Below are 25320 nucleotides of genomic sequence, written 5' to 3' on the forward strand. Positions count from 1 at the left end.
TTGCTGATTCGGACACCTGTCATAAAGCAAAAAATATGCTGCGATATTAAAAATCCTTGAATTTGAAAATGAAACAATGAAGCAAATATTTTGGGCAGTTTTCACTAGCGGTGAACGGCAGCAATTTCAGCACTGTTTAGATTTTAATATTCAGTAAGACGAGTTCAGTTCCCAAAAAATATCTTAAAAAAAATTTTGTCTGCTCCGTTAATTGTTATTTTTTTCCACGGTAGTTGGGATAGAACCCGGTGTGAAGCATCTATTTCAACCCTGATCTAGGGGGTAGTCGTAGTGCGTTTTCCACTAGTTTTGGATAATGGCTTAATCTTTTATTTACATACGACGAAACATGATTGTTTTTACACTATCGTAAGCTTTTTTGATGGTGCATTTCTTAGCACAACACATAATTGTAATAAGTTCAATGGAAGGTACTCATCGCTAAGTAACTATAATAACTATATTAATAATAAAACTAACTAACTAACCAAAACTGTAGTCAACTTTTTTAAGAGATCCGACGTCACTTAAATAAGCAATGCTGATTCAGACAACGGTGAAACAATGTGAAGTGACGAAAACGTTTTTGAAAGGAAAAGTTACGACTGTTACAAAAATTTGCTGCCATATTTTGAAGCGTACAAAAATAGTCCGACTAGAGGTTCAGTGAGGAACAGTGAACAAGAATATTTTATATTAATTTAGTAAAGAAAAGAATGAAATTTAAAAATTGGTACTAAGGTCGCTTTTATTTGGTGAAAATCCATTTATCAAAATAAATAAGAACTAAAAGTTCAGATTTTCACGAAATTGTATATTTTGACATGACAATTGTTTCGACAACACCGTGTCTTTATCAAATGTGTTTTTTGTTTTATCACATTTGATAAAGACACGGTGTTGTCGAAACAATTGTCAGGTCATAATATATAATTTCGTGAAAATCTGAACTTTGAACTTTTTATTTTAATGAAATTTAAGTTGGCGACCAGTTCAAACATAATACCTGGTGATACTAAATATTTTGCCAATGGTTAGTAACTTGTATCAAACCCACCACCTCTAAAAATATAATTAATAGAATGATAAAGCGACTTTTTCAAACGAGGGTGGTTTAAAATTTATTTATTGCTCGTCCGTGAAATCTGCATATGCCATTCAGTATTATTGTTTGGGTGTAGCAGATATATTGACGTCAACAAGGGACCGAATATTTGTTCAACAATTTTCACGAATATTATTGGAGAGATTTTTCCATGAATTGCCTGGCTGAACGTCAAAATAGCATTAGGGGAATCATGCCATCGATGGCAGAACAGTTTTAAAGGCTACAAAATGTGTTTTAAAAAATGTCCGAAAATATATTCAACAAAATCGTTATGCCTCTTTCTCCAATCTTAATTAGCATAATTTTACACTTCAGTGCCATCTCTAGCCCTGTAAAAATATGTATAACGTTGCAATAGAACAGAAATATGCATCACAAACAGCACCATCGTTTGCATTACAATAGAGGACTAGGACAAGCCTTAATAAATGAAGTTACGTTCAATCAATTGCGACAAGACGTTAGCGAGAAAATGTATTAATTCAAGAGAAAAAAGTGCTTTAAAATGGTGGTAAAATTCGAAAATATTGAAATATCGAAGACGAAACTGAACGAAAATTAAATCCTTGAAATATCGATGTTTTGAAAATATCGTATTAAAGTCTTTATCACTGACATGTTACTACTATAATAATAAAAGTTAGCAATAATGCGAGAGAGCAATAAAATAAAGTTCAGATAAATTGCAATGACAGTTTTTAAAAATTCCGTATTTCTATTTTGTAGACCTACACACCTCGAATTGTTCCTAAATTAGGATCAAACTAGTTTGTATACAATAGAAAGTTGAGTTTAGTGAATGAAAGTATTAGAGAGCGGCGTTTATTTGAATAATAAATATAATAATAAATATAATAATAATTATACATAAATATAATTATTGAGATGGGAAGATAATTGAAATATTAATTATTCTAGGATCAAGTCGAACTTGCTGACGTTTCGCCGATCATCCTGTTGGCTTCTTCAGAGCTTGACTGAAACTGGCTCGTCTTTTATGCTCTTCAGTTAGCTCCGCCCCCACTGAAACAATATATAAAGCAGGTACAGAGTAAAAGACGAGCCAGTTTCAGTCAAGCTCTGAGGAAGGCAACAAAAGTTTTGTAAAAAGTATTACAGTAGCCTGTCGAAGTTTCTCTAAAAAATATTCTAGGATCAAGTAAATAAAAACTTATACACATTCTTCTATTTCAATCTTATATTCAACGGTCTGACTTCATTTTTCACAATTCGTTCTCTTTATCCCCTCTTGGAAGGGTGTTTTAACGTTCCTCATTTTGAAAGTAGTGTCATACCTTGCTACAAACCCTTTTATGTGCACTCCTACTGATTCGGTGGGGTTTAACTCACAGTGAACTCCTTTTTTAGCATATTTTTCTAAAATTGCTTCTTATTTAAAGTAAGCCAATAAATGATGTCATTTTTGTTTTCATTAAGACGATTTTTCTTGAGTTGTAATTGGCATCATCCATAACTATAGGAGACGCAGGGAATAAGATCCTAGTATTTTCCGGAAGTAATCTTCAAAAACATCAGTCTTTATGTCTTCGCGATGGTCTCGAGTTTTCTACCAATGTAAGTAATTATTTTTTATTATTATTTTATATTATTTTCCACGCTTTGAATTTTGACGTTTGTCAATTCTGACGGTCATGTCAGTGAATGTATTCGTGTTTTGCGAAAATGTACCCAAAAACTAACGGTCGTAGAAAAAGTATAGTATGCAACACGTTCGGTAAACTTTTTAACTCACTCGTTTATTAAAAACTCGTGAGTCAAATGCCGTTTACCGCACTTGTTGCATAATTAATTACACACCGATCTAGCATGCAGGAAGCGTAACTTTACTAGGTCAGTTTTGTTTCCCATGGATCTGAGCCACTTCGGACAATTCCGGGATTTTACCGCACGGGTTTGGGAACGCCTTGAATTCTGACGTTTGTGAATTCTGCAACAAGTCAGTACGCAATAGGTTCGATAAACTGTTTAAGTCACTCGTTTATTAAACTTTCGCTCCGCTGCGCTCTGCTCCTGCCAAATAAACTCGTGAGTCAAATGCCGTTTACCGCACTTGTTGCATAATATACTATTATTTAATCTTGCCATGTTTTACCAACGGTATATCCTCCATTTGCCAAAGTTTCATCAGATAATTACGCTTTTCTTTGTTAAAATAAATTTTATGTGTTTTCGTAACGAAAATTCATTTTCTTCAAAGGTTTCAATAATTTCTTCTTAATAATGGGTGGAATATAATAATCCCTTTCGACATTATGTTGTCCAAAGTAGGTATTTCTTGTTCTAAGTTTATCGAGTGTATTCTTCTTCCGATGGCACAAGTAGGTGTTTGTAAGCAACCAATCCAGAATTACCAGCAGAAACGAACTTTACCAACAGCTGCCGGAAACTAATTAAAATTCTAATTTTAAAGACTAAGGCGCAGGTGGTCAACTACCTGGCCGTCTACCTGTCACTCTTGAAACTCTTGACTCTCGTCAGAGGTAGAATGCTTGGCCCATAGAATACGGCTGAGACGACTAAGTTTTACAGTTCAATAATAATTTAGTACTCTCTCGAGTTAGAATATAATGTACTTTTTTAATACCCTGCTCTAATAACTACGGCTGCTTGCAAACAAAATTAGGAAACCGTTATCTTACTTAGTAGAGAAAAGTTTAGAACAGGAGACTGCCCTAAAGAATTTAAAATCTCTTTTGTAAAACCGCTATTTAAAAAAGGCGAAACTAGAAACTATGGGCGAATTTCACTTGATACACAATTGCCTCTTTTACTTCACAAATTTACTGCTCACTGGAAAACAATAAAACAAGGAGTTGATCATAAACTGATGTTGGACGCCCTAGATGATCCTGGCGTTCTCGGAATACCTTGAAAACTATCTAAGAGTATTTAAAAAAGGAAAGAAAAATTAAAACAAAAATTGTTCATAATTATGTGTCATCCAGAGATCCGTTTTGGGAACAACATTTTTCATTCTTTACAAAAATAAGTGGAAAATGACTTCAGTAATCATTTTAACATTTTAAATATACAAAATATAGAGAATGAACATTATTTACTAAAGTCTACAGATAAAATAAAATAGAAAGGAATAACAATGGATACACAATTAAAGTGCAACACTTACAAACGGTAGTAAACAACCCAAGGTCACTGATTTGCAATTATTTTAGAAATATTCTGAATAAACATCAAATGTTAATACTTTATTATCTAGACAAATTGGAAATTATGCAAAAATGTTTTATAAAAATAGTCTTTCAAAAACAATTTATTTTTAAAACAAAGATTTTAAATATTTTCAAAACTCCGAAACCCTAAACCGAACTACAAAATATAAATCATTGTTAAAATATAAACAATAGAGAAAAGGAAAATGTTATAACAAATAAGTTTAAAAAAACAAGTAGGCGAAAGATCTTACACATTTTTACAGATCAAGATTTAAGGCAGAAATTCATAATGTTAAATAACTTAATAAATATAGATGCATAAAGAGCAAAAAGTAAACGAAATATTAGAAAAAACTCTTTATATCAGCGAAAATAACAAAAAAAGATAGATAATGCCTAAAGTAGGGTCTTAGATTTAAATGTTAGATTTTTTTGTTGTCAATGTCAAATTTAAAGCAATTTTTGTTTGCTTTAAAATTATTATATTATCTAGATTAATGTTTGTATTTTATCTAAATTAAGTAGAAATTTCTGTAAACATTTATGAGCATTAGTTACTTTGTGCAAATATGTGGTAACTTTTGGAATGTGAGAATTTTCAGTCGTTCGTTTTTGTGGAATGTGATGTATTATTTTTTTAAATATATTTATAGTTGTCCAATGAATAAGACAGGTATTATTCCCAGAGAATGGTTGAAATCAATGTTCATCCCTATTCCAAAAGAATTTAATGTAATGACTTTCGAATAATCAGTCTCACGTGTCAAGCTGATACATAACAAAATATTAGAACAAGATATCAGCCAGACTTAAATCGGATTTCTCGATGGCTTAAGAAGAACAGAAGCACTCTTTGCCCTGAATGTTATTGCCCAACGGTCCATGGACCTGAATCAAGAACTCTATATGTGCTTCATTGATTACAACAAAGCTTTCGACAGTGTCTGACACGAACAACTGACAATAATTCTTAAAGAAAATAATTTAGATACCAGAGACCATATCAGTCAAAGTTTCATTAACTCGGGATGGTTTACTATGCAAGAAAGGTTTGAAATTAACGTTTGTCGTTTTTTATATAAAATTCTACTCCATCGCCAACCTATCTATTTATATGAAAAGTTGGTTAGAGGTGTCCATACCCATAACAGGCTAACTCGTAGTCGTGAACTCCTTAGGGAATCTAAGCATCGTACAACCTTATTTCAATGTTCTTTTACGTACCAGGCCTCAAAATGTTTTAATAAATTACCTTCCAGTGTCAAATGTGCCCCCACGATCTCAATTTTAAATGAAAGGTTATTTACTTTCTACCGTTCTATTAAACATGAGTAATCTTATAGTACAGTAATCTGTGACAATCGTACATTACTCTCGCTATAATGATATACTTTGGTTATCTTGTTATTCTCTTAGTCTGTGTTTTGGATATTTTATATGTTATTTGGTTAATCTGGTGGTTGTATGAGCAACTCTGTTGAATACCGCCACCTACTTTATAAGTTTTTGTAAATATTCTGTCCACATGAATAAAGACATATTATCATTATTATTATTATTATTAGATATAAAAATCATCACATATGTAAATTTCAATCCTAGAGAGATGGTGAAAGTGGAAGGTAGTGCTATCTCCGATGCTGTTTAACCTTTGTTCAGAGGAAACAATGAAACGAGCATTAGAAGATGAGACGACGGGTATTGTAATCAACGGAGTGCCCATCATCAACATAATATATGTAGATGATACTGTACTGTTGGCTAACAATTCAAACGATCTACAGGTACTGCTAAATTAAGTGAATATATAGAGTGAAGAGTTCAGATTGTCCTTAAAAACAGCACAAAACAACCACCAAATTCTTATAAGCAATCAATACATAGAAGAAGTTGACAGTTGTAAATACTTAGGTACAATTATAAATAGCAATAATGATTGTTCTGTAGAAATCAAAACCAGAATAGGACTGCCGAGAACAACGTTTATGAAAATGAAAAGAATGTTTTGTTGTAGCGACCTCAGCTTGGATTTAAAAATGAGGACGGTGAGATGCTACGTGTTCTCGGCACTGTATTTAGGAGCGGAAGCATCGGCTCTGAAGAAATTGGACACGAGAAAACGAATGGCATTCGAGGTGTGGGTATACCGCAGAATGCTAAGGGTAAAATGTATCGACTGAGTGACGAACAAGGAAATCATGAGAAGAATAAGAAAAGAGAAAGAAGTTGTTATTACAATAAAAAAACGCAAACTGCCATACCTAGGACATGTCGTGAGGGGAGAGCAATGCTATGTACTACAATTGATACTGCAAGGGAGATTTCATGGAAATGAGAGAAATTTAGGTGACTGCGCGGTGCCGCAAATACGCATTGCCTTGATTATTGCTAACCTTCGCAACGAAGAGGGCACTTGGAGAAGAAGAAGAATGAATAGGCATATATTATATTTATTATATTCTATCCATAACAAGGTAAATATAAGTATAAAATAATATCAAACGCCCTCGCAGTAGAAACGTTCGAAACGTATTATCGATTGGCGGCGGAGAAATGCACCTGACCCAATCAACTCCGTCCGCGTGTCATTTCAGTTTATTATTTCGTTAATTTATCCATTCCGCCGCGGTAATATAATAATAATGGCGCTTCGCGCGAACCGTACGTCCGAAATAAACGCGATCGTTTTCATATTATTTGCGAACGATGCCCGCGTAAACCAATAGAAATCTCGCGCCCGGTTTAAATTTATGAAATGTGTTGAAATTATTAATTTCCCCCGCGTTATAATACCGGCCGTTCATTAAAAAGCCGTAATAAAATATTCCCCGGGCCTGGCGTTCGATTTTTAATTTACAAATTAAATCGAGCGAAATCTCCGCCGCGCTCGACGAATCTGCGTGCGTTTTATATACATACATTTTTGGAAAAATTTATTTTATTCCGAGGATTAATATTTCGGTTTCGGGGCAGGCCCGTGTGCCCGCCGGCCTTTTACGCCTGCACTCTCAATCATCGAAATTAAAACTCGGAGCTGACAGAATCAGAATTCAACGCTTTGTAATTTTTTTTGTAGAAATAGGATGACGGGAAGTTAAAATTATATATCGATAATTAAAACTAACAGGGTGAGGGCTTAATGTATCGCGGGATAATAATTGGAGAGTTAAAACCCGTTTCTAAACTAGGTAAAAAACAGCACCACCTCTTCACCACTATCAATTCTCGGGCATTTTGAAAGGGGTCGATAACTTTTTTATTTGTAAAAATTTTTGATTCGAATGAAATAGTATATTACACAGCAAGTTTGATATGGAGCCTGGTAAGGAGTGAAAATGAACATGAAGAAAATGCAATATATGGTAGACGAACGTCAACAAACACTTACATTAATTACAGTCGCGAGAGAAGAAATTGAGAAAGTAACTTCTGGATCCTCCTCAGCCATTGGGTCATTGTATTTACAGAAAACCTACGTACACAGACTGATACCTTAATACCTTAATGCATGGTCACATCACCATCCGGACCAAAAATCATCGGTTATCAACTCTGTTGTATACAAAGCCGTAAAACTATCTCAGCCCGAGTCACCGAACCCAGAATAAAATACCTTACCTCTGCTGTACTCTCTAATAATTTACACATTAAAGATATCAAGCGTTTTGATCAAAAAATACACTTCACCACAACCTTCCAATAGCAATGAGGCCGATAGCAATCCTACACTTGCCACTGTGGTCCTTCCTTACATTCAAAATATCACTGACGACATATCAAAAGTTCTAAAAAAGTGTAACGTCAAAACCAGATTTACCACTTGTCCAAAAATCTCTCAACATCTTCGGTCCGTCAAAGATAAAATTCGATTTGAGATGCCAGGAGTTTACAGCATTCCATGCATATACGGCAAAGAATACATTGGAGAAACCGGACGAAAAATATCAACTAGGCTCAAAGAACACGAAAGAGCCCTACGACTAAGACAAATAAACTCATCAGCTGTTGCCGAACACAATCACGAAACCGGACATAAAATTTTATTCGATAAAACTAAAATTCTTGCATGTAGTCAATTCTTCTACCAATGAAAAAATCCGAGAGTCTATAGAAATCTATAAACAACCTAACAATCTTAACCGCGACTCAGGTCTCTACCTGTCACCAATATGGGAATCAGTCATCCGAGACGGCGTTTATGCCCCTCATTTAGCTCCGCCCCCTCAAAGCAGGCCCCTATAGGCAGGTACAGAGTAAAATGCGAGCCAGTTTCAGTTAAGCTCTGAAGAAGCCAACAGGACGATTGGCGAAACGTCAGCAAGTGTGGTAAATAGACGTAAAAGAAACGACACAAGCCAAAAATTGAACAATATGAAATGTGTCTCGAAATGTCGAATTGCGTCTTAAAAGAATATTCATAAATATATAGAAATAATTATAATATTGAGAAGAGATAAGAAAGCGAGTTCTCTAGAAATTACCGACCAAGAAGTTGAAAGGAAATGGCATAATTTAAGAGGTCAAATGTACAGTGAAATACGAAAAAAGAAAAATAATGCGTAAAATAATTGGGAGTTCTTCGACCATTTGCAATTTATATGTGAACTGCAAAAGAGTACGGATAGCATCAGCAATTTTGATGACACGGTAAATAACAAACGAAACTAGTTAACTTGAATATATTGGTAATTTATTAACAGTATGTATACGAACAAACAGAATTATTCAAATTTATACTGTCAAGCCACCTCACCTTCTTTAGAAACAAAGTAATTCTCAAAATGTTTGCGTATGTCTTTGTCAGTCTTTGCTAGGATCTTGTTAGCACGTGTTTGTAGCGATAGCATAATTTTTAAAACTTTTTCTCGTGCAAGGTTTATCGGTATTCTCAGAACCAGAAATACAGCCCCTATTAACGCACAAGAATTTTGTAGAACACGGTAGAATGGTGTAAACATTTTAGTTTTTGGCATTAATATATTCTGTTTTGATTTGAGTTTTAAATTAGTTTTAATGTTACTTTAAAGTGCTTACGTTTTGACAAACCAGCCCTGCGGATGATACCAACCTGTTTGTAGGTGGAAATAATCTTACCTAAACGACATTTTTGCTAGGGGTTTCTAGTAAATATTAAACAAAAAAAATATTTTTTTAAAAACTAGATGGATAGAATAGGTGAAATACCACCAGGCATAAGGATAGGTAAAGGAAATATGAATATTGTAAAGAGAGCTAAATTCTTAGGTTTACAAATTAACGAATTTCTTGATTCGTCTGAACATATTAGTTATAGGCAAAATAGATTAAATCCAGTTTGTTTGCACACTTTCAATCACGTATGAGGTACGGGCAAACTGCAGATATTTCACATATATAATACCAGAATCTTGTAAATGTAAATTACCCAATTCACCGTTTAATCTTAATTGAAAGTAGTCCACCAAAAAATGTAAAAGCAATTGCAAATCTAAAAAGTATCAGATTTAGAACCATACTCTCTAGAAGACTTTTTTCTGTAGTCCTTAATTACTGTTTAATTAATACAATACAATACAGAATCTATTATCCTTTCCTTTTTTAACGCCAATTTCCTTTGTGTTTGGTATGTTATTTTAATGTAATGTATTTGTGATACAATGTGAAAATAAAGTTCTGGTATTATTATTATCATTATTATTATTATTATTGGGCATTAGGCACGTATATTCAAAATGTCACCGACCAAATAGCACATATTCTGAGAAAACTTAACATCAAAACTAGATTCATTATATATATAATCCTAAACCTATCTACCCTAAGGTGTAAGGTTGAATAAGGTTTACAACTCGTATACGAATTTCCTCCATCCTTTCTTATCTAGTGCGATTTTAGTTGCTTCCATTATCCCTAGTCCTCTTTCTCTTAGTCTGTTCGCTATGTTCTGATCCCATGTTAATTGCGGTCTTATTCTATTTCTTCTTCTGAATCTTCTCGCTCCCCAAATCAGTTTTGTTGGTTGTTGTGTCCATTCTTTTTAGGTGTCCGTACCATCGTAGTTGGCATTTATCGATATGTTTGAGAACTGGTTGTACTTTCAATCTCTCTCTAATCGAGTCATTTCGGATTCTGTCTCTAATTGAGATACCTAGGACCTTTCGTAGGTACCTCATCTTCATGCTTTTAATCCTATTTTTTGCCTTTTGGGTCAGTACCCAGCTTTCACATCCAAATGTTAAAATTGGGATGAATATTGTTTTGTATATTGTTATTTTGGTTTTAGTTGATATTGCCCTCTTTCCTATGAAGCTTGATTTTAAAGTGTGAAATAGTCTCGAGGCACTCTCGATTCTCGTATTTAATTCTGTTTGGTGACACCCGTTGCTACTTAGTTGTACTCCCAGATATTTAAAAACGTCAACTTGCTCTATTCGTTACTTGTTCCAATATCTCCCAACGTCTACGATGCGTTAAAGATAAAAAAGGGCCGAAAAATATCCACCAGACTTAAAGAGCACCAAAGATCAGTCACGCTTCAACACATCCGAAGTTTCCGACCATCATCACGAAAGAGGACATAGCATTTTATTCGATAGGAGTACGGATACTACGAAATTATTAAAAAACATCCTAATAAACATCAACTGCGATATTGGGGATTCGGTCATCTGTGAAGTAATTAAATCCCTAGCCCCACTCTCTTTGCCTTGGGGGGTATTTAAGGTGTATGCACAATCGGCCTTCAGTTTTAGATAGCGTCAATACCCGACGCAGGAGAAATCTGGAAGGAGTTTCAGTTGAGTTATTCTATATGCTAACGTATTTTGAAAAGTAAATTATTTTTTAAACGAATTTTTTTTAGTTAATAAAAATATTAAAATAAACAATCCCGGTTTCGGTATTAAAGGGAGAACTTTCAGTTTTTTGGTCCTCGCCAAATAGTACCCTGGTTAGTCGTCCTCCCGTATAACAAGGTGGGGACTGAAAGAGCAGAGGGGGAGTTTCCGTATAATAAAAGAAGTTGTCGGGCCATTTTACGGGGTTTCATTAAAATGTCGCTTTCAATTCCGGTCCCCCTCGCGGAGTAATCGTTTCGCGCGCCATATTAAAGGTTAAAGTCTCGACTTTACTCGCAGGAATAGCTAAGTGGACCCCGCCGGTTAAATAACGAAAAACACTAATTTTCTAGGCGGACGACGCAGACTGGTTATTGCTGTCGTTTCGGTTTCTTTGACCGTCCGCTTCAGGGAAACAATAACGTCGAATTAAGACATTCCCGGATATTAGATTCGAAAGGCTGCGACGACAATGCTGGCTAGGGATTTATTTTCTCAGACAGTTTTCGTTTATGTTTCTCCGCTGCAGTAAATGTAATTCTTCGGGCGATTATATCCTATAATTAGGTATATGAAAAGTTTACAGTTTTCATTCAACGACCTGTAAGCGTAATTCTTAAAATATACTAAGATAATAAAATAATATATTTATTCAGATGCAGTATACATAAAGTGACCATTTATTTTTTAATTAAAAAGGGGACAAAAAAATTTAAGCCTAGCTACACCTCCAAAATTGACAGTAGCATTGTCACCACAAAATGCCACGACTTTTTTTGTCAAATTATTATCTATTAATACTTGATGCACATCTTCATAAGGTTGAAAAAGGTGCACTGCGAAAGGATAATTTTTTTTGTTACCGTGGTTTGAAGCGTCGTTTAAAATTGTTTTACAATTGGACTTATTAAGATCATCTTTTAAACTGTCGATCGCTGAACGCCCTAAAACATTTACCACAATAGCTTCGGTTTTTGTACGCGCGCATGTGAATTTCGGATCAAAACATGTTTGAATTAATTTCGACGCACAATCATTGGCACGAAAACTGTGGTTTTCTTGTATGATGTGTTTGGGTTCTTGAAAAAGTTTAACATTGAAGAACTGGAAGCAGCGGCACGATCGGCATTTTTATGTTTTTCTGACTTCAAATGCTGTTCAATATCACCAGCACCACTATGGGAAACACTAAACTCTGTGCGACACTTTTCGCATCTGACATCTGAAGGAGTATTAGTTTGCTTAATAAAAGGGTATTTTGCTTGTAAGTTGACATTAAATGAACACTTGCGTTTCGACATAACTATAGGCAAAAATCCAAAACAATATAAAAAAATAATTATATAGCAGTTTATCACTAAACTACTTCACAAACGTTACGTAAAAACAAAACAATAACGAGAAGTCTGAGTGCGTGCTCGTGAATAGCCTAATAAACAATAAACAGTAACGAACATCGTGCGCGGGCGGGCGGGGGGAATCACCGATCGACAGTGATGCGAATCGTCTGTGAATCCCCGCCCGCGCATGTATCGTGAGCTACATGATTTAAATTTTCGCGCTGTTTCACAAAACGGGACAATTTTGAGTCCCGGAGCTTTGTTTGGGGACAACAGGACAGGTGACCTATAAAAGGGACAGTACCGTTCAAAACGGGACGTATGGTCACTTTAAGTATACAGGATATAATTACATATCGGTTTCATCCGCCGTCTTCCGATACCCAATGGCCATTTTTCCCTATGGTTCCATAAATCATCGTCCAGTTCTTTTTTTGTCATCTCTGATTTTTTTCCTACTATCCAGCTTCGCCCGGGTCTTCCTCTCTTCCTTCTGCCGTGAGGAGTCCATCTTAAAATTTGTTTGGCTGGTCTTTTATAACCCATTCTTTGTATTGCTTGAGTTATTTCGGTTTTATATCATATAAGATGTTAAAATAAATAAGAACTAGAAGTGCAGATTTTCACGAAATTATATATTTTGACATGGCAATTGTTTCGACAACACCGTGTCTTTATCGAATCACATTTGATAAAGACACCTTGTTGTCGAAACAATTGTCATGTCAAAATATATAATTTCGTGAAAATCTGAACTTTTAGTTATTTATTTCGTTGAATGGATTTTCATCAAGTAAAAGCCACCTCAATTCAACATATGATGTTGTTGATTATTTCCCGTATTCTTTCGTTTCTGATTTTATTCCTTTTAGACTTTCCAGTAGCCCTTCTCCAGAAGTCCATCTCAGTCCCTATTCTCTCATTCCTTTCTTTTAGCTGTGAAATTTCTCTGCTATATGTTACAATGCTCTTGACAATCGAAATTTTTTGTTTGTTTTGTTTTGAGATACTCTGATCCCATAGTATACTGTTTAGTGATGAGATAGCCTTCCTACCTTGGATACATCGTGCGGTACAAGAGATGCATCAAATAAACAAAAGAATAAAAAATGATCTATATAATAAAAAATACAAAGGACTTAAATCCCATTACAACAAAAAACTTAAACACGCAAAGAAAACTCACCACAATTTAAGGTTAATGAAATCTGATAACATAAGTAGAGAAAGTTGGGCAATAGTCAGCGAAAATAGCAACCATAAAAGTAAATCCTCTTCTATAACCAACATAACCGTTAGTGGTGAAACACTACGAGACAAATATTTTGCTGATCTTGCTAACAATAGCAAGCAGCCTCAAAATCTAACGCCTTATATTAAAATACACTCAAGCTCGATGTTTCTCTACCCTACTACAACAGTAGAGATAACACAAGTAATTGGAAAAGTATGCCGTCATCTGGAATCGATGAAATACCGGGCACTTTGTTAATCTCTATTAAAGATATTATAACTTTTATTCTATCATATTTAGTCAATTTGAGCTTCCTCCGGGGCAAGTATCCACAGGCCTTAAAAAAGTCAAAAATCGTACCTATTTTTAAAAACAAAGGCAATAAAACCAACATAGAGAACTACCGTCCCGTAGCTCTTCAATGTCAAAAAAGTGGCAAAAATTTTTGAGTACTGTTATAATGACAGACTGCAGAGGTTCCTTGAAAAATACTCTTTGATTTCTGATACTCAGAACGGATTCAGAGCCAACCGCGCCACAGGTACAGCTCTGGACCGTGCTCTGGAGCATATCTACAATAGCCTTAATAACAAAACAGCCACATTAGGCTTATTTTTTGATTTGAGCCGCGCTTTCGACACTGTCGATCACAGCCTGCTCTTAAAAAAACTGGAAAATATGGGCATTAGAGGTCCAGCAAACTCATGGGTTAAATCTTACCTCTCCGAGAGAGTACAGCAGGTTGTGATCGGCGGTTCAAAATCTAGCCCTCAATATGTAGGCATATGTACCCGCAAGGATCCTGTCTATCACCGCTCCTCTTTAATTGTTTTATTAACGATCTTCCTCAGGATAATATAGATACATTATTTGTACTGTATGCAGATGACACAAGCATTTTAGTTACAGATAAAAGCAGATCTAATTTAAAAGGGGCCGCAGAACCACGGGTCATGAGGGTGAATGAATGGTGTCGCGATAACGGACTACAATTAAATAAATCTAAGTCAATAGCTATAGAAATAGTCACAAAAAATACTCGCGTTGATTCCAGTATTCTTCTCCAATTAGAGGAACGTTCAATAGAAAACGTGGAGGCTACTAAGTTTCTCGGTCTGCACATTGACAACAAACTTACATGGAATCATCACATCGACAACATATTGCCCAAATTAAGCTCCTGCTCATACTTAATCCAAAATATTCGAGATACGGTATCCATTGACGTTTTAAAGCAGGTGTACTATGGGCTGTTCCAATCAGTGATAGGCTACGGTATAATCTATTGGGGTCTAGCCACTGGTGCACCCCGGTTCTTCTTAGCACAAAAACGTGCTATTCGTTACATGATGCGTGTAACTAGTAAACATTCATGTAGAGATTTATTTAAGGAACTTCAGATCATGACACTTCCATCATTATATATTTATTCCGTTTTGATTTACGTCAAAAGTAACATGATAAGATGGCATAGGAGATGTGACTTGCACGAACATGACACACGGCAAAGAGATTACTTGCACGTTCCATTCTCTAGACTGCATATCGGGCAACAAAACCCAAGGAATTTTGGTTTGAAAGTATATAACAGAGCTGTAAATTTCTATAAATGCTTCGAGGAAACTGATAGTTTATCTGTGTTTAAGAAAAGAATTAAGATCTTTTTAACTGATAGGTGCCTCTACTCAGTAGATGATTTTTTTAAATGTATTTTTTAAACACTGTATTTTAATGTGATTTGACGTGCTTAATATACCCATATATGTGTTATATGTAGTATCGAAAAGCGAAATAAATATCTATCTATCTATCTATCTATTTATCCTCGATTGCTTTACCCATGTTTCCGTCTCCTGCTACTTTTAAACCCAAATACTTATATCCTTTACTCTGTATAATACGTTGTCCTGTTTCAAGAATAAGGTCTTGCTATGTGCCTCTTATACACATGTATTCTGTTTTATTGAAGTTTCCTTCCAGCCCCCATTCATAGTATTCTTCAATGATCGTTCGTGTAATGTACTCTATGTCATCATATTCTTGGGCCAAGCTTACACAGGGTGAAAAGGTAATCATCACCCTATAGTATTTCCGTATTATTACATTTTTTCTTCCACCTTTTCAGGGCTTGTTCCAAATATATTTTAAATAATGTTGGAGAAATACTACACCCTTGCCTCAGTCCATTATTTACGGGGAATGCTTTAGAAATATCTTCCTTACATTCACTATTGCTTCGTTCTTGTTATACTTTTTTTGAATGGCTTTGGTGTTGATCAATGTATGTGAATCCAGCGATGTGGAAAAAATCCATTAATTATTCGTAATTTGTTTTGTTACAGAGGTTTATTAATCTATTACTTGCTTTCCTGTTCTACTATTCACATCCACTAGTATTATAAGTTCCCTGGTTTTCTTAACTTTTAATATCTCGTCATTTAGTGCTTCAAAAAATTCTTCTTTCTCGTTTACCAGGTGTCTTTCGTTAATAACTTCCCAAGATATTATGTATCTTCTAAAATAATTTGGATCATAATAGATACTGTTGAGCCCTCTGGTTTTTAGGTGCGCAACTAAATAAATGATCGAAGTACCCGACATTTTCTGACCACTGTGCTTATACAGGATAAAAATAAGATTACAAGAAAAGGCAAAAGAGTAATTCCGAGATGTCCAATGGTGGAAAAAGGATGGAAAGCTTTTAATATCATGTGTAAATCTGTTTCTGTAATTTATTTTATTGTTTCCTTAATCGTCATGTTCTTTAAAACCGTATTTCGTCATATTACAGAGAATTATTTTTGTTCAGATTCAAATTCAAATGTGGAAATAAGTATGGAATTTTTTATTACTCTATGGAAAAGTATTTTTCGATCTGGCGATTGGGATGGCTATTCAACTAGTTATATTTTTCTATCAAAAGCATTCTTTATACTAATTTGGATTCGTGTTTCGAACCACTGTCCTCTTGAAATGGCCGTTTCGGTATCAAACTGGAGTATTGTTTTTTCCAATATCTCTTTGTATCCAAATCAGTCAATATTTGATGATTTGATGATTGGCCATGTCCCAGATCGAGAAAATGATCGTTAGACCAATATGTTCGTTACTCCATGTTTGAATCTTAGATAGATGTCCATGATTAATGAATTAGACAACGATATATTTAATGTAACACTAAGTCGGTTTGAGAGTAACCTAGGAGCTAGTAATCTTAGTAGGTAAGAACTATTTTTTTTATTTAAAATAATTTTAATTATTGAATTTGGAATGTGGAAAAAATTTTTCTTCTGTAATTACTGTATTTTTGGTATTATTAATGTCAATGCTAATGCAGTTTAAGTATTGTAAATCTTGTATAGATAATCGGGATATCCCGTAAATAAATAAATAACTAAATCTTGCGTCACTCGGTCTTATTACATATTATCTGGCGTCCCATCCAAACAGATAGATAGAAGAAGTTTTAACAGAATGGTTTATTCAGTGCCAAAATGGTCAAAACTCTCATTTTTAATTTGTCTTGTGATTTTCGGGGCCAAGCTTCGATATTTTAAAATGGTTTTGTCAATCCTGAAAGTAGATTTTTCAAAGAAACTTCCCTAGTCTACTGTGATATCTATAAGCAACTATGTCATCTTAAATGCGACTCAGGTTTTTATCTTTCACCAAAATGGGAATCAGTCCTCCAAGACGATGTTTATGCCCCTTCTTTAGCTCTGCTTTCCTCAAACAATATATAAGCAGGTATAGAGTAAAATGCGAGCCAGTTTCAGTTAAGCTCTGAAGAAGCCAACAGGAAGACTGGCGAAACGTTAGCAAGTTCGACTCAACAACAGGACGCAGGAGGAATCCAGAAGGTTCGTAAATAGTAATCTTGCAAGTAGTTTTACAAGATCTTCCTAACCTAGACGAATTTGTCACATCACCACGATTTTCTTATTTTCGTAATATTTTTTGTTACAGCACTTTTAGAAATATTTAAAGACTTCGCAATTAATTGCCTTGATCGCTAATATTATCATGTTAATTTTAATTTATCTAAAATTAGATGAAAAGTAACGGTGGCTTGGTACTGTAGAAAAATAAATAAATAATTTACACCACAAATCCTTACCGCAAAAAAAAAACAAATATTTGTTAAACATGATCAAAAGGTATATCAGTGGCCTCTCTTGATTTATGGAAAAAAAACTATGGATACTTCAAACCTTAACCCGATAAACATTACTAAAAGGTTCCATACGTTTTTTCGCAAGGTCCACTATATTTTTTTTTTGAATGCTACACTTATCCTTACAAATAACAAAAGACATATTACATAATGGTTTAAAATAAGATTTACATTTTGGTTAAGTACCTACTTATAAATAAAAAAAAACTAAACTTATATCTATGCGTTATGAGTATACAGGTACAAGAAACTATGATTCTAACAGTGACATGATTCTTCCTGCTTTCTTCGAATTTTCTTTATTTCTTTACATCCCTGAAAGTGGACAGGTTTTTTTAGTTGATTTGGAAATTATTGTCTTCTATTATTATATTATAATGAACCATTTATATCTTAGATTTAAGTTGTTCCCTTCTGTCCTAAAAGGTATTTTTTCTAGGGGACAGCAGCGCGGCGTCTCCATATTCGCCCAACTCGCATTCTTCAGTTTGCTGCTGGTGGGTTGTTCGTGATGAGTCGAGTAAATAAAATTTAGGCAACATTTTTGATTTCGTCAATGCGTCGTGAAGAATTAGCTGCCAAATAAGGCCCATATACGACATTACAGGGGTCGAACACGCAGAGAACAACAGCAACAAGAGTCGTTTTTTTTCTACTCCCGTCTGTAAAATACCTAATTACACACCGATCCAGCGTGCGGGAAGCGTCACTTGACCACGTCAGTTTCGTTTCCCACGGATCCGAGCCACTTCGGACATTTCCGGGATTTTACCGCACGGATTTGGAAGCATTCGGATGTTTTCGGAGATATTTCCCACGCTTTTAATTTTGACGTTTGTCAATTCTGACGGTCATGTCAGTGAATGTATTCGTGTTGTTTTGCGAAAATGGACCCAAAAACTAACGGTCGTAGAAAAAGTATAGTATGCAACACATATTTTTCGTGTGTGTATTCTGTGCACCAAGAAGCATTAATTGCACGACAGTTTTTTAACTTTACTTGTTGCGTATTGGTAATGAATTTCGCAAATATTCAAATATATATGTAAATATATGTGAAGCGAGAGATTTAGAGTTTGCTTTTAAGATTTTATCGAGTCGTTATGTGAGATCGGTTCATCGTATTCCGTGTAGTTTCACACGCCTCACTATTTTTTGCATTCAATATTAAGACTTAAGATGTTAATACGCTGGATTTTTAGAGACCTATCGGCTATTGCTTAGCCTTTTCTCGAAGTATCTACCACATAATAACAAGAAACGAGCATTAAATAAATCTTGATTAGAAAAAAAATGTTGGTACTTATACCTTTAAAATTACTTATAAGGGAACATTTTTGAATATTATTACAGGTTTAGCAGACATTTTATAAAAATGCGACCCCCAAATCTCAGATTCAAGGTAAGGATATAAGATTTAATACCATAGATTATGTACCGGAGACATGGTTTCAATACACCTTGAGATTGAATCACTTTGCGTTAGACAGGGATCAAACAGTGAATAGCGATAATTAAAGTTACTGCGTACCAGGGCATTACTCAAATTTGCTTTTAGATCCGCATATGCCACCTTTTTCTACCAAAACGAATTCATTGCTTGAAGAGATAACTAATGTTGCTAAAAACCAGGGCATCACACCATTTTACTTTTAGATAGGCATTGAGTATAAAAATTGAACTGAGGTGGCTTTTACTTGATGAAAATCCATTTATCAAAATAAATAAGAAATAAAAGTTCAGATTTTCACGAAATTATATATTATGACATGACAATTATTTCGACAACACCGTGTCTTTATCAAATCAATAAAAGTTTAGATTTTCACGAAATTATATATTATGATCAACATTTGATAAAGACACGGTGTTGTCGAAACAATTGTCATGTCATAATATATAATTTCGTGAAAATCTGAACTTTTAGTTCTTATTTATTTTGATAAATGGATTTTCATCAAGTAAAAGCCACCTCAGTTCAATTTTTGAAAGAAGCTGAAATTGGTTTCTTGGCTATTTTGCATTGAGTATAGATACCACCCGCCATATACTCAAAGTCGATCGAAAGCTAAACTTGTGTAATGCCCTGGTTCTTAGTCAAATTAATTACTCTTGGGAGAAAAAGGGACTTACAAGTACAGTGTGGCCAATATAACGTAACTTTATATACCTTATCTCAGGATATACAATGTGTAAGAGAAAATCTTAAATACAAATGTCATCTGGTTTGAAACGAAGTTTTATTTTATTATATTTTTGCATATACAGGTCACTCATTGTTTTCTGGGTAAACACAACTTTTTTTTTTCTAATGGAACATCCTATATATTATTACATTTTTGAATTTTACTTAAGTTTTTAGGAAAATTTCATATATAATGTTCTATATCTATGTCTAATGGTTTTTGACATATTTAAGTTTTTATCTCAAATATGTCATTTGTAGGCCCTAAGAAACGTAGTAATTTTTCCTAAAAGGAAATCTTTATTTTTTCATTTGGGTTTAATACCTTGTTGACCAGAACTAATAATATAGGGTGTTCAAAAAGAAATATTAAATACTAAATTAAAAAAACTACCAAAAATCTTTTTTTTTTAAAGTAAACCCTCAAATTTAATAATTTTATCTTATTAACCGTTAAAAATAAAGGTAAATTTGTATAACACTGTCTGTGCTGAAAATGTTTGGTTTGCGAAAGATTGACAAATTAATATTCTTATATGATGATTTTGCTGCGGGTTTCAAGTTGTTAATCTATTCTTAGTTGGCAATGACAGCGTTTAAAATCAATCACATTCCAAAGAAATGTATGAGGCTGGCAGTTATTATTGCAAAATTATCAATAATTTTCTGCCCTAAATTTAATAAAATAAGCCATATTTTTGGTTAAAAAATTATAATATATCAAGGTTAGGCAAATTTTTTTATTAACAACTAATAATAATTACACTTAAAGAACAACTAAGTTGGATTTGAATGGAAACAATAGGTATTATAATAAATTTTCCTCCATGAACCGCCACGCACGTCGTATATATAGTTTCCATTTTATTTAAAGCATCACTTTACACGTTAGATCCGTTGATATCAAGTATTTCTTGCCTTATTTACTCTTTTGGATTCTCCCTATTTTCAGTCCGATTTTGATGAACTTCATTTTTGAGGTTTCCTCATAGAAAGAAATCTAGTGGGGTCAAATAAGGGCTACGAGCCGGCCAAGGTCGTGTCGACCTATCCAAGTTGGAAATCGGTTTTTCATCCAATTAATAAAAGTCTGACGTATGATACGGAGCACTATGTTTAATTTAAATGGAAAATAATTATTTACTTTCAAAGCGTTTTGAATGCTATTTCGACTCACTTCTGGAAGTCACACGAGGCTTGCTTGCCTTTGGGAACTTTCTTCGTTCTCCTCAAAATACAGCAGAATATCTGCAGTAAGGACAGTTTTTAGTTTCTTCCTGGTGTTTTTTAATACTGAACCATTTTGTAGGTCACGCACTATTCTACTAAAAATCTGTTTAGTGGGTAATCTGCTTGCTGGATATAACTGCCGGTACTCCCGAAGCGTCAAAGCTGGACTTTTATTATTGCGAGTAAAGCACTCTGTAAGCGCTCTTCAACAGTGTATGAGCCATATTTTGGACAGTAATAAAAAAAAGTAATGAAATTACATTTTACCGAATATAAGAATATTAATTTGTATTGTCAATCTTTCGAAAACTAAACATTTTTAGCATAGACAATCTTATACAAACTTACCTTTATTTTTAATGGTAAATAAGATACAATTATGAAATTTGGGGGTTTCCATTAAAAAAAAAAAAGATTTTTGGAAGATTTCCTAATTTACTATTTCATCTTATTTTCTGAACACCCTGTATTATTAGTTATCAAAATATTGTAAAAATTCTGTTTAAGTGGCATCTTGTCAACAAGGTATTAAACCCAAAATAAAAAATGAAGATTTCCTTTTAGGAAAAATTGGTTTTTTCTTAAGGCCTGCAAATGACATATTTGAGATAAAAACTTAAATATGTCAAACACCATTAGACATAGGTATAGAACATTATATATGAAATTTTTCTAGAAACTTGAGTAGAATCCAAAAATGTGATAATACACAGGATGTTCCATTTAAAAAACATGAAGTTGTGTTTACCCGGGCAACACTAAGTGCTCTGTGTATGCAAAAATATAATAAAATAAAACTTCGTTTCAAACCAGATTTTTTCGTACAGCCTGTATATTTTGAGATAAGGTATGTAGGGTTACGTTATATTGGTCACCACGTATACTAAACGCTAAAAACAAATAAAACCGGAGAGCAATGAAGAAAAAATAGCCCACTCGCGGGTTTACAAGGAAGACCCCCTACGGCATCCGAAGATAAACAGAACGCGTGCCTCGTTCGAGCGAGTTCGCGTTTATACCGTAATGCGCATTAAGTCTTACGAAGCGTTTTTCTAAGCCTTTAGGCGAATACCGATTTTCTCCGGAGCAGCGGTGTTTACGCGACGTCTCTCCGTTAAATTTATTATCGGGATTTCGTTGCGGGGGGCGAATCGTCGCGATAATAACCGCAACTTCCCTGGTCTCCTCTTCCTCCTCCTCCTCCACTTCTCTCTGTTTATTCTTAAACTTACCGCCTTGTCTCCGAGCTGTTCCACTCTGCAATGCAGGAACGCCGTCTGACCTACTGCCGTTGTCACATTCCGTGGCACGTTGAATTCGAAGTACGGGAAGCCGCCGCCAACGATGCTGTTGCTCTCCACGAAAGCTTCCGCTACACCTGTAGAAGATAAGATTTTCGGTTTTAATGAATAATTGAGCAAATATCATCGCGATCGATACATTTGGTCAGCGCCTCATTTCGGGTCGTCTAAAACCTGATTGTTGCATAAAATGTCTTATATAAAGTCCAGAAGACGCTCTGATTGTAGGAGAAGTCCTCCAAGTCTATAATTTTGAAGTTTATTTTTGACAGATTTGATGGCCGGCAAATCATTTAACCAATCAATTATGAATAATTTTATAGGATTGACACAATATTTTAGGAGAGTCCATTTGAATCCAGACATCCCCACTTTTTACATAAAATGTGAAGGGAGAGATTTAGGGTATGTTTTTAAGATTTTATCGAGTGGTTATATGAGATTAGTTAAAAATAAAAAAAAAGAAATCAAACTTCATTGAAATTTGAATCTAATTATGAATAGTTCCTTTATTTCGATTTTTTTTTTCACTTATAAGAATATGTTCAGAGATTACCATGGGTCTCTGAAGTCTTTGAACCCCATTGGGATCGCAGAAATTTACGATCAGTAAAGTTAGGCGGTGAGGAATGGGTCCCTTTTTTAATTTTAGTCTTTACTATGAAAATTGCATTCTTTATACTGTGTGAGCAACACATGTATGAAAAGTCTAGATGGAATTTTTTTAAAATAACTAGTTTTTAGATTTATTTTTTATCGTCAAATGGCAAAATTCAATTTTTCTGAAATTGCCAAGGAAAATCTAGTTAAAAAAAAACAATTAAATAATTCTTATCAAGCACATCGTTTCATGTTTTTTCAGAACATGCCGAAAAAATTTGCACACTTTTTCAAAAATACGCGTTTTTGACTATCCGATGTTTATAAGATTAATTAATCAACTAATTATTGGAAATATTTGAACTATCGAATCCTGAGCTCAAAATACTTAAATTTGCCCCAATTAATTTGAATACAGTGTTTGCAGAAACACATTTTCTGAATTTCTCCTGCGTCGGGTGTTGACTTTGTCGCATCAAACATGCTGCTGACTTCTTTAAAAAATTCAATAAAATTTGTTTCTTGATAGATTCCTGTTTATATACGCATGAATTGAAACTTAGGAATTCAAACTGCCAAGTTTTTCGGAAACTTCACAATTATGCGGCATTTTTGCTATCGTCTTTTTCAGTCCATATCACTATTGTTAAAAAAATATTTGTGATTGTATGGGTAATATTTCATAAGGAATACTTGACAAGAATAGGTCAAAATGTTAAAGTACGGAGCAAAAATAATTTATAAATTGTTCAATGTAAATGAATAAGAAGTCCTTTTTTATGTAAGTGGAAGACGTTAAATCTTTTTATTTCTTTTTCTTTCTTTTTTTTTCTTCTTTGTTTCTAAAGCCATGTGCGTAATTTTCACAGGTAGAACTCTCAATAAAAAAAAACAACTTAAAAAAAATAACTTTATTGACTACCCGATAGCAATACTCTCAGGGGTCACCAGAACGAGCCGAGTATGTATGGCTTTATCTTCAGGGTAGCAGTTAGGGACCCAAAGGTAAATTATACAGGATTTAGAGAGATGAACGTCCTAGGACAAGCCCTTAGACAGATCAGCCCAGAGAGTACTCACTCACCTTTCGAGTTAGTTATTTTAGATAAGCTCGTTTGAAATATATTACAACAAATATAATTATAAACCCTGTTTGGAACTATACAGCCAACTTTATTCAGTTGGTAATAATGAATCACCCCGTGTATGGATATTTTGCTTTTAAATCATGGATTATCTACTAAAGTCTGACGACATAATTGAAAAACAACTTGCATAGTTATTAATTTGATATGAATTAAGGAAAGACCCGGGCAAGCTGTAAGAATGAAATATGGCCGAACAGGTTCGTACTTTGCTTAGAATTTAATTATTTGGGATTTTGTTAGGAAAGATACTAAACAATATTTATTTATTTATGTATGTATTTATGTTTAAATCTAAAATAAAATTACAAATGTTTATTACCTACTTAAATTACTTAAAATTATTCACATACTATATCAATATCACTACCGCTATCATCGCCTGTTCTAATTATTATTTGTTCTATATTATTTGCAAATATGGATTGTTCTGCTCTTTCTATATGTTTAACAGAATTTGCCCAACTTTGTGGAGGGATGTTAAAAACTTCGGTTTCTATAAGTTTGAGTTTGACGGGGAAAAACATTATTACGACGAATGGCAGATTTCAGTTGGTGCCAGACATGTTCAATGGTATTAAACATACAGGTTCAAGCTTTGTAGAACCTCAATTAATTGCTTTTGTGTCACATGAGGAAGGGGTTTTAGTCAACCGTCTACTGTGATAACTTGCATTGTCCATTACAATGACGCTATTAGGAGGAATGTTTGGAACTAGTTTGTTTTTAAACCAACTTTAAAATAAATTAGCGGTGTTGTCTTCATGGTAATCCAGAGAAGAATGTTTAATATTTTTCACAGACAGAGAAAGTCCATTGGAAATCCAAGCATCTTTAGAGCCAGCATGCAAATCATTTATTCTTTTACCTCTTTTTTGGTGGAGCGTTTGTTTTACATTTATCAGTTGAGTCAATCCAACCCTTTTCCAGGGTATCATAAGTGTCGAACCAGGTTTCATCCAAGTAAATAATTGGCCTTTATTGTTCTCTGAAT

At 34.1% G+C, this 25320-nt stretch overlaps 1 protein-coding gene across 1 annotated transcript in view; it reads right to left on the bottom strand.

The window, feature by feature from the left end:
- LOC132698129 (zwei Ig domain protein zig-8-like) overlaps positions 1-25320 on the bottom strand; it is a 462523-nt gene that overhangs the window by 124012 nt on the left and 313191 nt on the right. Inside the window, exon 2 of the mRNA XM_060664030.1 lies at positions 22513-22658. Within this exon, the coding sequence (XP_060520013.1) occupies positions 22513-22658 (146 nt within the window). The remainder of the gene's footprint in view (positions 1-22512; positions 22659-25320) is intronic.

This window comes from Cylas formicarius, unplaced genomic scaffold, assembly GCF_029955315.1.
Source record: "Cylas formicarius isolate icCylForm1 unplaced genomic scaffold, icCylForm1.1 PGA_scaffold_10__41_contigs__length_53128322, whole genome shotgun sequence".
Classification (NCBI taxonomy): domain Eukaryota; kingdom Metazoa; phylum Arthropoda; class Insecta; order Coleoptera; family Brentidae; genus Cylas; species Cylas formicarius.